The following is a 14388-nucleotide window of genomic DNA, read 5'->3' on the forward strand; positions in this document are numbered from 1 at the left end:
TGCAGACTGGATGGAAGGGGAGAAAAAAGGGGAAGAATGGAGAGAAGAACAAAAATGGTCTTCTGCCTCATATACATACTCAAAGCTTGAAAGGTTTGTTTCCCAGACACATTTTCACCAATTTTCTCTCTCCACCTACTTAAGAAGTCTTTCCTTTTATTTGCTTGAAAATCACTAGCAGACAGCAACCAAGAAGTTGCATATTCTCAGTCTCAAGTGAAAAATGTTATAGCCAGCAACTGGGAAATATCCCTTTAAAAGGACTCAAAATAGTTTGACTGAAGGAAAAAGATATTAATCAATTGATTGTTACTCTTAAAGCTTGGGTATAACCTGTTTTTGTAGGATGGCCTATCGAATCACCTTTAAAAATACCGACAAACAAAGCTCACTGAAATATTAAATGTACCAGAGTATTAAGTGGAAAGAACGTAAGTTTTCAGAAAAGTTGATCAAGTGGAAATGATGATTAGGATGCCAACTTTAACAATGGATTTAATCTGCCTAGAAGATGTAATGAGTACAAAAACTAGTGCCTTACACCAAAATATCTACATTAACTACTCTGCACGTACATAGACCAAAAGATGATAAATGCTAATATTAAACTAAACACATTATTTCTTGCATGGACAGGGAAGGGTCTAACACATAAAGAAACTGCTTTGGCATCAGTATTCTTGCATATCAACCTCCCCCAGTGTCAGACAGAGCGCAGCTCTAACACAAGTTAAGAGCAGGCCTTTACCAGTTTTACTATATAACTTCTGAAAATTCATGCATGCTTATACAGACAAAGAAATCCTAATTCTGCCCCGTAAAACTGGATTGTACATCTTCAAACATAGTTCTGTCTTCACCTGAAGAAGGGAAGCTATTAAGATCTAATAGCTGATCACAAGGCCTTTATATACTTAAAACGATAAAGTGGTCTGAAGTCATCCTTCTAAACACTGTCAGCACTAGGGGTCTCTGATGCAAAATGAACAGACAAGAGAAAATATACCTGAGATTATTAAAAAAAAAAGTCACAACAGCCATGAAGTGCTCCAAAAGCACATTCACCCCAGATGCCCCAAAACAGCAAGCCTTAATTCACCCCTCTTCCCATACTACTTTCCTGCTGCAATGAAAACAAGATTTGGGAAACCCATTTAAGGCTTGAACAGATTTAGTGCAGTTTATGCTTCAACTGAAGTGCAATTTTACTTTTAGATTGGAGTGGGGGGTGGGTGTCTTCTTTTGCACTGAGAACTTATCTGAACATGAGAAGAGCCTCTTTTGCAGATGCCCAGATCTTTAGGTGTTCAAGAAACCTGTAAGTGCTAGTCACACCATCCCTCTGAGTATTATATACCCCCAAAATAAACACTTGAAAACTCTAAACACCTGACATGTTCATGTCACATATTCTACAAATGAAAAAGAGTGAGCAAACAGCTGATACATCTGGCTAAAGGGGGGGGGGGTGGTGTCACAAAAGGAAAACATTCAGGTATAAACTTGACTGAGGGTGGCAATAAAAACAGACAGGTAAGAACCACTTAAATGTAACTCAGTGCCTATGAAAAGCCTACAACCCACTGATTAGAAGGATGGACAGGTACTGTGACAGTTACAAGCACTGCAGCTGCAGGCCAGTTCCAGTTTAGAATCCAACCTGCACCCGCTGACTGCTTGGTGACAGGTGCTAAGGTCAGCCCAGTACGTTCACCTCCGTAGGACTGAATATAGCTGCGAGTAGCTTTTTGTTTATCTACTTATTTCATAAAGATGTCCCAGTTGTTATTTCTATGGTTATGTAAAATCTTAAAACCACAAAGCCTACTAAATCAAGGTAAAATGACTGTTGGAATTTCTCATCTGGTTCTCAAGAACTCAAACTGATGCTAACATCTCTCAATCAGCTGAAGGCTGGAGCAGCAGTATCTTATTTCTGAAGACTATACGACAATCAAAACTGTTTCTTCAGAGAAAAACCTAACAACTGTGCTCTGTTATCCTTCTGTTTAGTTACCTTTCCTCAATAACCTTATAGAAAACGTGGCAGAGCTCTTATTTGCACCAAAGTTTTAATAAAGTGCCACATGGGAAATTATTAGTTCAGACAAAGATGAGAGTGATTAAACAAGCATCAGGCAGATAATAAGCAGCTAAGAAACAAAAAAGCAGTGTGTCGCATTGAAAGGAAAAGACGACCACAGAGGAGTTACTAGTAGTGTTCCTAAAGAAGTCTGGTCGCAAGACTTGCCTTTTAATACTTTGATTAACGATCTTGACAAAAAAAATAATGTGACTGTACTCAGGAAATCTGTAACTACAAGTTAGTATGAAGCATAAGAAGTAGTAATAAGTAGGAAGAGCATACAGAAAACCAGAGTTGAAGAACCAAAGATTAAACCTAGCAGAAGTTCCTCCCTGCTCGAAGTTTATCAGTTATAAATGCAGAAGGAAGGAAAAATATTAGGGAGCGAGAAGTTGCCTATGATGTGTCAACAAGATCACAGAAATGGCTACCAACCCTAAATATACCAGAGTATTTACAACGGAGAGAAGAAAGTATTAATACTTACCAACACTTTGTACAAAAGACCTTATCTGGAATACTACAGAAATTTTGTCACTTTGTTTCAAGAAAAAAATTGAGAACAGACAGGTGCAGACAAGAGCTATTCGCACTGGCACAGAAAAGGCTCAGGAAGAGCAGAACTTATTTTGAAGGATTTTTTACTTTTCATCCATAGTGAAGAAGCATTTATTTGAGAGGGAAAAGAATTACTGATGTTCATGTTCAAATAAAGTGAAAAGAGTACAAAACAGCCATGAATAACACTTGAAATAATAAGGTTTCTGATCATCAGAACAACTTTGTTCTGAAAAGATGGGGTAACAATACTTTAAATAAAGCAGAATCTCATCATCAGCTGGTAAAGGGTACATCAGGGCTTCAGGCAAAAATACAGGACTGTACACAACATCAGGTCTCTTCTGCAAAAAGTTATCCCAAAAGCCAAACACAATCAACCTAAAAAAACCACTACCAGTAATGCCAAAAGAAGCCCCCCACTCCATTTATTTTGCATAACTTTATCCTAAGTTACACTATATTTGCTACCCCCCTGGATGTGGAAGGCCTTACCTCTGTTATCATTTTACAGCTTTTGCATGGTCCGATCTGGCTGAATAACTGAAGTATAAGAACTTCAGTCACATCTCTGGAGAGGTTTCCTACATAGCTACACAAGGAAATAAAAACACGACATTTTAAACCAGAAATTTTCATCTTTTCAAATGTAATTATGATTTTAAAATCTTAAATGACTATGAAAAATCTCCCTTTAAATATCCCAGGTATCTTAAAGATAGTATTTACAAATTATTTCATGATATAGTTTTAATGCAGCATTCATGTGGTTTCTAAATTATAAAGTTGGTCACACAACTGAGAACATGAAGCTTGATTCAGACATAATACTGGACACCGGTATCTAGTGCCAATCGTTTCTTTGGCAGAGAAATGTCAAAAGGAGGAAGAACTTTGCTCAAGAATGTTGGGTAGAACAAGCAACCAACTGGGCAAAGATGTTTTAAATTTCACTTCCCACTGAGCATCTAATCAAGACTACTTCTAAATTTGGGTACGAACCCAACATCTAACTCCTATTAGTTCAGTAGTAGCTATCGGACATAAATTGTGCTGCCCTGCAAGCGACCAATTCAATTTTTCTGTTTTCCTGAACATTTGGAAAACCAGCCCACTCACCAATAGGCAAGGCAATTTATGCAGCATTATGCCATCGGAATGCTCCGCACAGCATCTCTCTCAACAGCTACCACCTCTGTAAAACTCCCCAAAATTTTGGCAGTGTTGTTTTAATATCACCCATACTTCCTGAATTATTTTATTTATAAAACCTTCAAAATAATTCCAAGTTTTGAAATACCTATCAAGTCTAGATAGAGTCCTAGATTTACCCAGATAGCCAGAAATCCAATAGCAGCGTTTTAGAACTACTTCTAGATACTCTGCTACATTTTACACTCACAAAAAGTAAAACCAGGTCACAGAGATGGCTGAGAAAGAGTCATGCATGCAAACCTGAATTCTTAAAAAAAAAAGTGACTAATTTGTAATCAAATTGTAAACAAAGTGATCAGTTAAGAGAAAGACTTGTCACAGCAACAGAACTCAAAAGTCATCAGCACAGGAACATTAATTATCTTTACAAGCAAGCCTGTCAAGACAGAGTATTCAAATGCAACCAACAGCACGAGCAGAAGTTTTGTGATTTAGCTGTTGAAACAATATACATTTTATTCATTTTACTCTGATCTATTATAGAATGTCATAATAAACTGAAGTCAGTCTGAACTGTTAATACACTTCAGTGAACATAAATGTGAACCAGCATTTCTCAGTCTATGCAGAAGCCAAATTCTTTTGAGTACAGCAATTTAAGTGCACACTTCTTTTGCGTAATGGGCATCCCTTCAAAAGTTTTGAAAATCAATTTCTGCATTTGACAACTGGACTTTCATCTAGTTTCAGCAAAATTAAAATGGACACTATTTGTTTTCATCTGAACACCACACAATGATATCAACAGACTTTTGTTTATGTTGTTATTCTTTCAACAGCTATGAAACAGTCCTGCACTTTCTCAGTTAGGACTTAAATGCTACACAAGATCTAAAGTGAGTTTCTTATCTATCACATCACCTGAATATATCCATTAAAAGATTTCATGTACTCACTACTTTCTTACTAAACATGTATGAATTAATAGAAATCATTAATAGAAGCTACATTTGCAGCCTGTATTGTTATGAAGCATTTCAGTAAAGAAGTTAAAAACTGCAGAATTCTGTAAGACCCATTACAGGACAAACTGCCCATCTCATTGATTTCTCAATTCTCTATTCTGAAAACTTAGCACTTAAACATTTATCCATACCTTCTTTCTGAAATCTTAACTAAATTTTTGTTAATCATTCACCAAGATTAAATTGTAAATCACTAATAGCTTTAAATAGAAATATTAACCTTTGCAGATGCTACTAAAATCAGATGGAAAATATAATTACCAGCAACAATTCCCACACAAAGTGTCAGTACTGCTGTGAACTTATTACTAGCACTTTTTTCCTTTTTATGTTGCAGAACAGTATTAGTTAACACCACGCCTTAACAGCATACTAATATAAGCACCTGTCCCGTAGCATTGACATGAAATTAAATACAGTGAAGTCCTAGTAACATTATTTCTACTGCAAAATCAGATACGGTAAGGAGTACAGTTAACACTATAGAAAAACAAAATCTCAGCATCTTCTGCATAGCATTAATATGGATTTTGGAAATGCAAGAACTCTGAAAAGCATTCTGAAGAATTCCTCTTGGTCTGACAAAAAAGCCAGGAAAAGCCATTCCTTAGAAATCTATTCAATTAAGGTAAGATAAGTTACACTAACTGCTAGAAGAGACACTAGGTGGTTTTCCAATACCACTGTGTCTTCATCAAGATAGTTGTGAGAGAGAATGTTGCATCATAAACTTCAGTTATGAAACAGCTTGCCTCTTCATAAAAATCAGCAGTGTAATTCTGGACCACCTGATTGCTAGATTAAAATGGGATGTAAAGTCCTAATGATCCATTAATTATCTAAATATATGATAAATACTGCCTTGATGTTTAATATTACCATAGTCAGAAGGCATTAATACCTTTCGCAACTTGCTAACGCTCTGAAACTTGAATAATACACACGCTGAGAATACTTCACAATAAAAGGTTCACGTAACAAGGACAACATCCACAGAGACCCAATCCTCTTGAACTACATGTAAAATATGGGAATACAAACATCTACAAATATGAAACAGTACACTACAAAATAAGACTTGATGGTTACTTTCATGTCTTTAGGTAAAGTAGGTTGCAGTAACATTACCTCCTTCAGTACAGTTAAAGATGACTTAAAAACCCCATACAAGTAAACATCTTCAGTGTACAATGTTTGAATACTATATAACTAAGGAAAGAAATATATTCAACACATTAGGAACAGAAACTTTACCCTTCTGGAAACACAAAACTTTCCTCAGCTGATGCTAATCACCCACCACACATCACCAGCCTATTGGTGCACCCAGTTTTCCCCTTTCTAGCTCAATTTATACATGATATAACATAAAATAGTATTTTCTACTCTACTTTATGAAATAAAAATAAGCAGAATGACACCTAAAGAAAACCTATGGCTTTTAACATGCTATTGCACGGTATTTCAATCATTTTGTTTTGTTACTTTCTAGAGGATATATTATTCAAACTTTTTCAAAACTATAAAACCCCATAGAGAAGAAGCACTTACTATACTTTTATAGGCTGTTGTCTTGGTTAATGTGACAGGGCAGCAAAAGTTGTGGCTTTTTGCATACAGGCAATAGTGTTTGTTCCCTTCTGCAAGTTTGAAGCACTTAAATACCAATTAATAAGAACATTAAAAAAAACCCGAAACCATATATATCTCTCTCTATATAGATCTCTCCTGATATAAATTTCAATATATTACACTTTTGAATGCTGCTGACAACACAAAGAAGAAGAAAGTGTACTTGAAATTCAGAGACCTTGTAAAATTATCAAAAGAATAAAAGAAGCATATATCAGCAAGTAATGAGTTTTAGAATTAAACTCTTTGGCTTGAGCAGAAACATCCTCTTTGTGAAGGTAAACAGGTTTTCATTGTATCCTAGACAGGTAAGGAAGAAAGGGACATTTACAGCCACTACTTTTAGGTCCACAAAACTCCCCTACATACTACTCGGAGGAAAGATAGTAAATATGTTTTCACGCTCACACAGACAACGTGTAAGGAATGGCAGATTCCATATTTAAATGAAGAAAGTATGATAAGCAATAACGTAACTGATGTGGTGAAAAGCCCATAGAAATGCTAGTAGCATCTCTGCCTAGTGCTAGTGCGCTACTGGAAATAAAATGATACCAAGAAAAATCCACTCTGTAGCCTCCACTACCAGACAATATTCCTCTACAAGAGACCTGAACTGAAAAGAAGTATAACAGAAGTGAATCCAGCTCCTGGTTCACAAGTTGAAGTCTTACTTCTGCACTCCATCCAAATTCCACAACACTTAGAATATACTGTGGCAAGGCTAATGATATAACAACTTGTAAGTATTCAGCGACTGCTCGTGAAGTTTTTTCTAAAACCATTAATAAGAACATATAAATTTGGAACTTTTCTTCCGGTTATCAGTGACAGCCGGTAACATCAGCAATACATTAGTTTTCTGATAGCTTAGTGTCCACTTTAAAGTAGAAAAAGGACTTTGATACAGCTTGTGATGGAAGGAGATCTGACAGTACTCACAGAAAACAGAGCTTTCAAATGTTCTATTAAAAAAAAAAATCAGAAGCCCATAGCTCATTTTAGGACCAGTTAAAAAGTTACACATTGTGAATTTTCGATATCACATTTGAATTGAGGGGTGTGACAAAACCTACAAAAAGGCCCCTCTTTCTCAAGTTATCTTCAAATTCTTTAGAGCAGTAAGGAAAACTTTTTGACAGAAAATATTGAACGTTACTCTTCACATTTCTATGAAGGCCTACTAGTTATGAAATGCGAGAAATAAAAATGCAAATGGTGCCCATTTTCTATATTAAGCCTCAGAAAATATTTTGAATTCTTAGAGGTTCATGACTGACCTACCATGACTGAAAACAACATAACAGCCCTGTAAGTACTGCAAATGGAAACAATTATTATTCCTGAGATATTTAAGATGGGCATAAATATTAGGTGAACAGTGGTTAGGTGGGTTTTTCTTTTTATAATTAAAAAAATTGCTTGCAAGTGTTAAAAAAGAAACTCCTTCCTAACCTGTTTCATTTTTCTTTCCCGAAGAAACAAATTAAATACCAATGACATTCATAAAGTATCACTTAAACTATCAACCAAGTACCTATGCACATGGTCAAATGGCTACAGAAACAAGTTGTTCTTCACTTACTTTTTTCCCCCTGGAAAAACAAACAAACAAAAATAAGGCGTTCAACTAACAATATTATTAGTTGTTCCTGGGGGCCAGTGAGTTTTATTTATATGAGAGATCATAACTGCTCTACATGAAAAGTATTACCCAGGGTAATAATCTTTAAAACACAACTTGCAATTCTAAATTTAAACATATTTCAGATAAAAGTAGAGACAAGAAGGAGATGTAAGAAATGCTACAGCAGGATTTTTGTCTTCTATGAAAAAAACCCTCAAATAATGACAGGAAAATAGCCCTACATGACTGTGATTACTACAAAACTACTAGGAAATGAACATATATGCTGTTTATTAGTTTGACAAATTAAACAGCCACATGTGTGCAATAACACATCTTGGGCAGCTGTAGGGATGCTATTTCAGATATCTTAGTACAAATGTATTTTTTTTCTTGTCAGCAACTATAGACTAAGTCAGGTCATCCATGGATGTGCTAGTAAGAAGAACCTACTCCCAACATAGTACCAAAACTTGTTAGCAGTAAAAGAACATTTTAAAACTTAGTCTAGATATAGCACTTATTTCAAAAAAGAAGAGCCAGTCAGGAAGAGAGGAACCTTGAAACTAAAATGAGTAAAATGCTGTGTACCTTTGCCCTTTTTCCCTCCTCTCATTCTAAAGCAACACTCTGAAAACTATGTCCACTATCCAGGCCAAGCAAACTCAGACCATTTGGGTAGTCAACACAAAAAGCATTTAAGATATGCCTATTTAAACTATGCATCTCAGGGAGCAAGGACTAAGTACTTATACTACACCGTAAACAAGTTAAAAGAACTTTTGCATACATGGGAAGGGGAAAAAACACAAATTGCCTTGAAAAGCCTTAAATGCCAAGTCATCATTTTGGTAGTGGAAACAAACTAAAGCAATTCTTTCTTTAAAGTGGCCTTCAATCCAAATTATCTTTGAAAGACTTTCTGAAGGCTACTGTCCCAAAAACTAAATAGACAAAGACTTCATTTGCACTGTCTTGAGCTGTGTTTCTCATATGGGCAGCCTGAACATTGTACTGTTGAGACTGCCTTTCTTATATGGACAGCCCGAACACTGTACTGTTCATACAGCACATAACACCCTTTGGCAACTGGAAACTGAAAATCTATGAACTAGTTAAAATAATCAACAACATAACTATGTGCTCTCAAGTGCCTAACCATACATACCAGTCCCCCTCATATAAGTCAATAGGACAAAGACCATCAAAACCATACCTGCAGACTTGAAAAGAACTCAACAGCAACCAAATAAGATCAAATTTATATTTTTAAACAGAAAACAGAAGACAGCCACCAACTGATTAAACACTGTCTAGAGAGACACGGCCAACATATAGTTATTTCTTTTGCCAGGGCCCAAGAGACTGTTATTGAACCACACTGTAAAATACTGGAGGGAGAAGCAGTTTTTCCTACCCTGCCCGCTATAGAGAGTGTCGTTTTACGGCGTTCCCCATCCCACCCACCGCAGGGAGAACACAAAGAACTTTCCTAACGCCGGGACCGCTGTGAAGGGGGGACCCGAGAACGGACGACCCGACCCGCTCCTCCCGGCGCCGGGCCCGGGAGAGGCGTGTGCCCGCAGGCCGAGCAGCGAGGCTCCCCCCCCCGCCTACACCCCACGGGCACTGGACACGGACCTCGTTAAATCCCGCGTCCCCTCGCCGCCACCACGGCGGCAGCTCCGGTTTCCCCCCTTCTCGCCCTGAATCGGTGCAACGCAAGCCTGCGCCCTCCCCGTCTCCGCTGCTGGCAGCTGCGCTCTCCCGTGCCGCCCGGTCTCCTCTGCCTCCGCTCCCCCTCCCCGCTGCCAGCTCCGGACCCCGCTCCCCATCCCTCCCTCACACGCTCTCTCCTCAGGCACCCTCCGCTCCACTCCTCTCCTCTCCCGCCCGCCGCCTCCCTCCGCGCCCCCGGGACCCCCGCCCCCCGGCCCCGCTCTCCCCCCTCTCCGCGCACCCGCCCGGCCCGCGCCTCCCCGCCCCCACCGCGGCCCGGCCACGCACGCCTCCGGGAGCGCATCCCTCTCCCCGCCTCGCCCCGCCGCCGGCCCGGCCCTCTCCGCCCCTCTCCGCCCAGGGCCCGCTGGGGCTCACTCCCCCCCCCCCCGGGCCCCCCCCCCGGCCCCGCGGCTCCCCCGCGGTCCCCTCCCCACTCACAGGGTCCTGGGCTGCCCGTCGTCTTCCATAATGGTGGGCGAGCGCCGCTCTCAGCTGCACCCGGGGGCAGCGCCGGAGGGGGGCTCCGCCGCGCAGGGAGGCGAAGGGAAGGTAAGGGTGAGGGCCCCGGCTCCCCCCGCTCCGTCTCGCCCCCTCGCCAGGTCCCGACACCGCAACCCGAACAGGAGAGGGAAGAAGCACCACAAAATGGCCGCCGCCACCAGACACTCAGGAAGCCGCGCTGTGCGCAGCCGCGCCCCGCCGGCCCGCTCCCTCTCGGACCGGATTCTCCTTCCCGGTCCCCGCCGCCGCGCCGCGGAGCGCGCTGGGGATCGTAGGCACTGACGGGGAGAGTGCGGCGGGACGGCGGGCGGGGCCCGCCGGCCTTCTGGGAGTTGTAGTCCCCCGGCCGCCAACCGCGCCGCAGGCCCAGGGGCAGCGAGGCTGGCAAGAAACTACCGCTCCCAGCATGCCTGGCGGGAGCGGGCCAGCGGGCGTGTCAGGCCGCGCGGCGGCCCGCGTCCCTCCCCGCCGCGGGGGGGAGCCCAGGCGGCGCGGATTGGCTGCCAGCAGCCCGGGAAGATTCGCTTCTCTGCGCCGCTGCCTCACGCCAGCGGCGGGGCCGAGTGGGGCTGCCGGTCCCGGTCCCAGCCCCAGCCCCAGCCCCGGCCACGGCCCCGGCCCCAGGCCCAGCCCGGCCCGGCCCCCGCGGCGTGCCGCCAGCGCCGGCCTTCGGGCGCTGCCCTGGGAGTCGCTGAGGAAAGCCCGTGATGAACCACGGGCCCCCGGGGGTTTCTGTCCGGTGGGGGACTGACGCAGAGGTATGGCGGTAGTATGTGCATAAATGACGAACAAAGCGATCTGATACACCTCAGGGGGCTCGTCCTGTAAATATTGATGTATTGCCGTGTGCTTGCCTGAGGTGAGTCTGATTTACACCGTGCTATGTTACTGCGTGTCAGGTTCACAAGCAAAGATCATGATTTTACATTCTGTCCACATACGGCACCAATAATACAGCCTGGCTGTCTTCAGATACCACAGTGCGTCAGTACAGTCTCAGCTGCGAAGATTATGATTGTTACGAGATGTGTAATGCTTAAGGGGCTCACCAAGAGCAGAGACGAGGGGGAAAGAGGCCTGTCTGTCTCCTTTCTTTCCATATATACCATAATGGGGTGTTTTATAGGAAGCATACTGTAGGGCACTGTTATTTGGGACCATGAAACCAACCTCTATCGTAGGCACAGAAGAAAGCACCACTAATTAGCACTTAGAACCCCAAACACAGGTGGTATCACAAAGCAGAACTCGGCGCCAGTGACTGAGACTCGAGACAAATGACAAGGGAGCGGTGACAATGTCTCAGAGTAGTTTCGAAGGAAGAAGCCTTGTGCGTCACCATCCTTTGGCAGCAATTTCAGCAGAGGCATTGAGCAATGGTTTCTGGAAACTCTTCTGGAAGTGCTCTCCTTTTTACATCAAACATAAAAATCCTTGCTAACATCATTAAACTGTTCTCACTACAAAAAAAGGTTTACTAGAAGACTTTTTCTGGTAACTTTTATTTTTCTTTAGTTAGCGAGAAGTTAAGTTAGGAATTGTCAATGAGGAAGTGGATCAGAATAGCTCTGCATAGGCGGAGGATGAGTATCCTTGTGCACGGTTACCACAGAATAATCACAGCACTCTTACTCTGGAATAAATTCAATTTGTATACATATTGAATGTTGAAGTACTCTTAAATACTCTCCCTCTTCCAAAATAGTAACATCATGAAGAAAACTGCCTATATACTTATCAAACTAGATATTTTCATGCCTGCTGCTCACACAGTAATGTTTTCCTATCTTTAACTTAAACACGCAAGACTGTTGCCAGGCATATATTTCTGGAAGAAGCTATTCTAGCTTGGAGATGCAGATATAGGTGGCTTAAGTAACTGTTAAAATTGTATTAAAAACACAGAAGGTTGAATACATAAGGAATTACTGGAAAACTCTAATCATGGGTTTTGAATAGCCAAAGATCTGCATATAAAGAATCTGCATATCCAGCAGGGATCAAACACTTTTTTGTCAGATACTGCCACTGGCAAGAGCAGTGGAAGGAGGAACGAAGAACAGGGAGAGAGGTGGTGGGTACTGGTGGCAGGGGCAAACACCAGCTGCGTATTGCTTTGGAGTGGCCTGCCTAGTGCCCTGCATGTGCCCGAGTCTGCGACCCGATATAAAACACCTATTTCTATAGCATGGACAAAACTGACTCATGATGCAAACCATCTGTGTGGCATTCAGGAGCGCCTGCATGGGGAGCTGCAAATTAACCAACAGCACAGCAGGAGTTCGCACTGCTCCGTAGGTCCCATAAAATTCACTGCTGGATCTATGTGATCCATACCTGGTAGACTGAAGTCCTGGTGTGGTATATGCGGATTAGCAATGCCTCCTGGTAAAGTCTGTGGGCTAAAAAAGTGAATGGAACTGGATACACATCTATACAAATAATTTAATTCCATATGCTACTCTGAGAAGAGACACTTGATTTACAGCAGCGATATTGAAGAGTCACCTTCTCTTTCAGAGACATGTAGTTTTGTAAAGATTATGTTACCAAAATATTTTAAATATTCTGCCATATACAAAATGACCAGCTATCTCTAAAACCCAATCAAAACAGCACTAAATGTTATGTCCCTCTTCCCTTAAAAAAATGTTGCACTAGAGCTTTAATAAAGTTTCATACAAACTGTCATCATTTCATGCCCTTTAAACCTTGTTTTTCTCTGCTTTATTTTCCCCAGCATTGCCTGGAAAACTTTAAAAAGTAGCATGTGAGAAAGGTCATGTCAGAAGATATATGTGTCTGGATATGTAGATTTTTTTAATATATATATATCTCTCCAGATCAATAAGTGAAATTATTTATTTCACGTTTGGTTATTTGGCCTATAGGCAGTAAATCACAGGCATTCTTTGAGTGTTATGATAGTTCCCAGTGCTTATAGCTACAAGAGACGATGCAGCGTGACGGATGAGGTGCAGTGAGACAGAATGGCGTTACAGTGCCCGTTACTGACTAGCATCAGTAATGTGCATCACTGTCATAACTGCCAAGTCCCTGTCAGTGCAAGTATTTTCGTTTAATGCAGCCATAAAATTTTTTTTTTTTAAATGCAGGAAAAATTATTTCCTGAGTTCAAGCTTCCCAGATTGTATTAATCAAAAGTTACAGCATTTACTCGTGCTTCTGTTGTATTTTGTTAGTCATTTGAGAGTGTAGGAGTGGTATGAAGACCTGATAACGGAGATAATTTGTGCCAAATGGCTCCAAAATGAATGACTACAAAAAACGCTTAAGAAGTTTCTTAAACCACATTGTGCTTTTCCATCCATGAAACCAAAGAGGCCTTTGGTAGGAACCCAGCATTTGTTCCTTACACCAGTCCAGGGTATCGCAGAAAACCTTCACCAAAGCTGAGAACAAGGTCAAGGAAATGGCTGGACAATTTACTAGAAAGTGGAACATCAGTTGACACAAAAATGGTCTTGACATGAGTTTAAAAAGCAACAGGTTCGTTTCAGTTTCAGAGATAGGTAAGGTTCCTACAACTTGTAGGCAAAAAGTGGCTGTAGATTTAATTACGTCAACATCCAAGGAGTGAAGCACTTTATAAAGCAATTATACACTGACTTAGAAATCTTCTGAAAGTACATACCGAAAGCTAAGTTTTTCTACGAAGTTTAAAGACTGACAGATTTGCAGTATTCAAAGTGTTGGACAGCACTGATCCCAGGAGAACTTCTCTGGAAACACTGCTATGCAATTATGTTTACCCATTAATAAGTACCTTTTTGAGGTCTGTTAATTAGTGTGTCTTAATCTGTTTGATATGTACCTTGATGCCTTTCTATAGCTCTGATTTGCTAAACAGAATGTAATTTAGTGTTATGGAAAGACAATAATTCATTAAGTAGAATGGCCCATTTTATGTCTGCAGATATTTTTATCAACCAAAGCAGCAATCTCCTTAACAAATGCTGTAAGGACTATTGACTAGCCTTATGTTCCATACAACCACTTTTTAGGCACTGAATCCTAAGCAGCTGGGAGAATTCTCACAATCGCTAGCCCTTGTTCTTGTG

General features: G+C 41.2%; 1 protein-coding gene across 8 annotated transcripts in view; it reads right to left on the bottom strand.

Moving 5' to 3' along the window:
- The window catches only part of TIAL1 (TIA1 cytotoxic granule associated RNA binding protein like 1), a 30707-nt gene extending 20168 nt beyond the window's left edge, over positions 1 to 10539 (bottom strand). For 7 of the 8 annotated variants that reach the window (XR_012043740.1, XR_012043742.1, XR_012043741.1 and 4 more), the window contains exons 1-2: positions 10244 to 10538; positions 3140 to 3236 (exon numbers count right to left, since the gene is read on the bottom strand). Coding sequence is in view for 2 of the 8 variants with exons in the window: in XM_072869514.1 (XP_072725615.1) it covers positions 3140 to 3236; positions 10244 to 10272 (126 nt within the window). In the remaining 6 variants the exon portion in view is untranslated. Of the gene's footprint in view, positions 1 to 3139; positions 3237 to 10243 lie in introns of all 8 variants that reach the window. The other variant, XM_072869515.1, reaches the window with a different exon arrangement.
- Positions 10540 to 14388: the final 3849 nt, after the last annotated feature.

The sequence above is a fragment of the Ciconia boyciana genome, chromosome 8 (genome assembly GCF_034638445.1).
Source record: "Ciconia boyciana chromosome 8, ASM3463844v1, whole genome shotgun sequence".
NCBI classification, from domain to species: Eukaryota; Metazoa; Chordata; class Aves; order Ciconiiformes; family Ciconiidae; genus Ciconia; species Ciconia boyciana.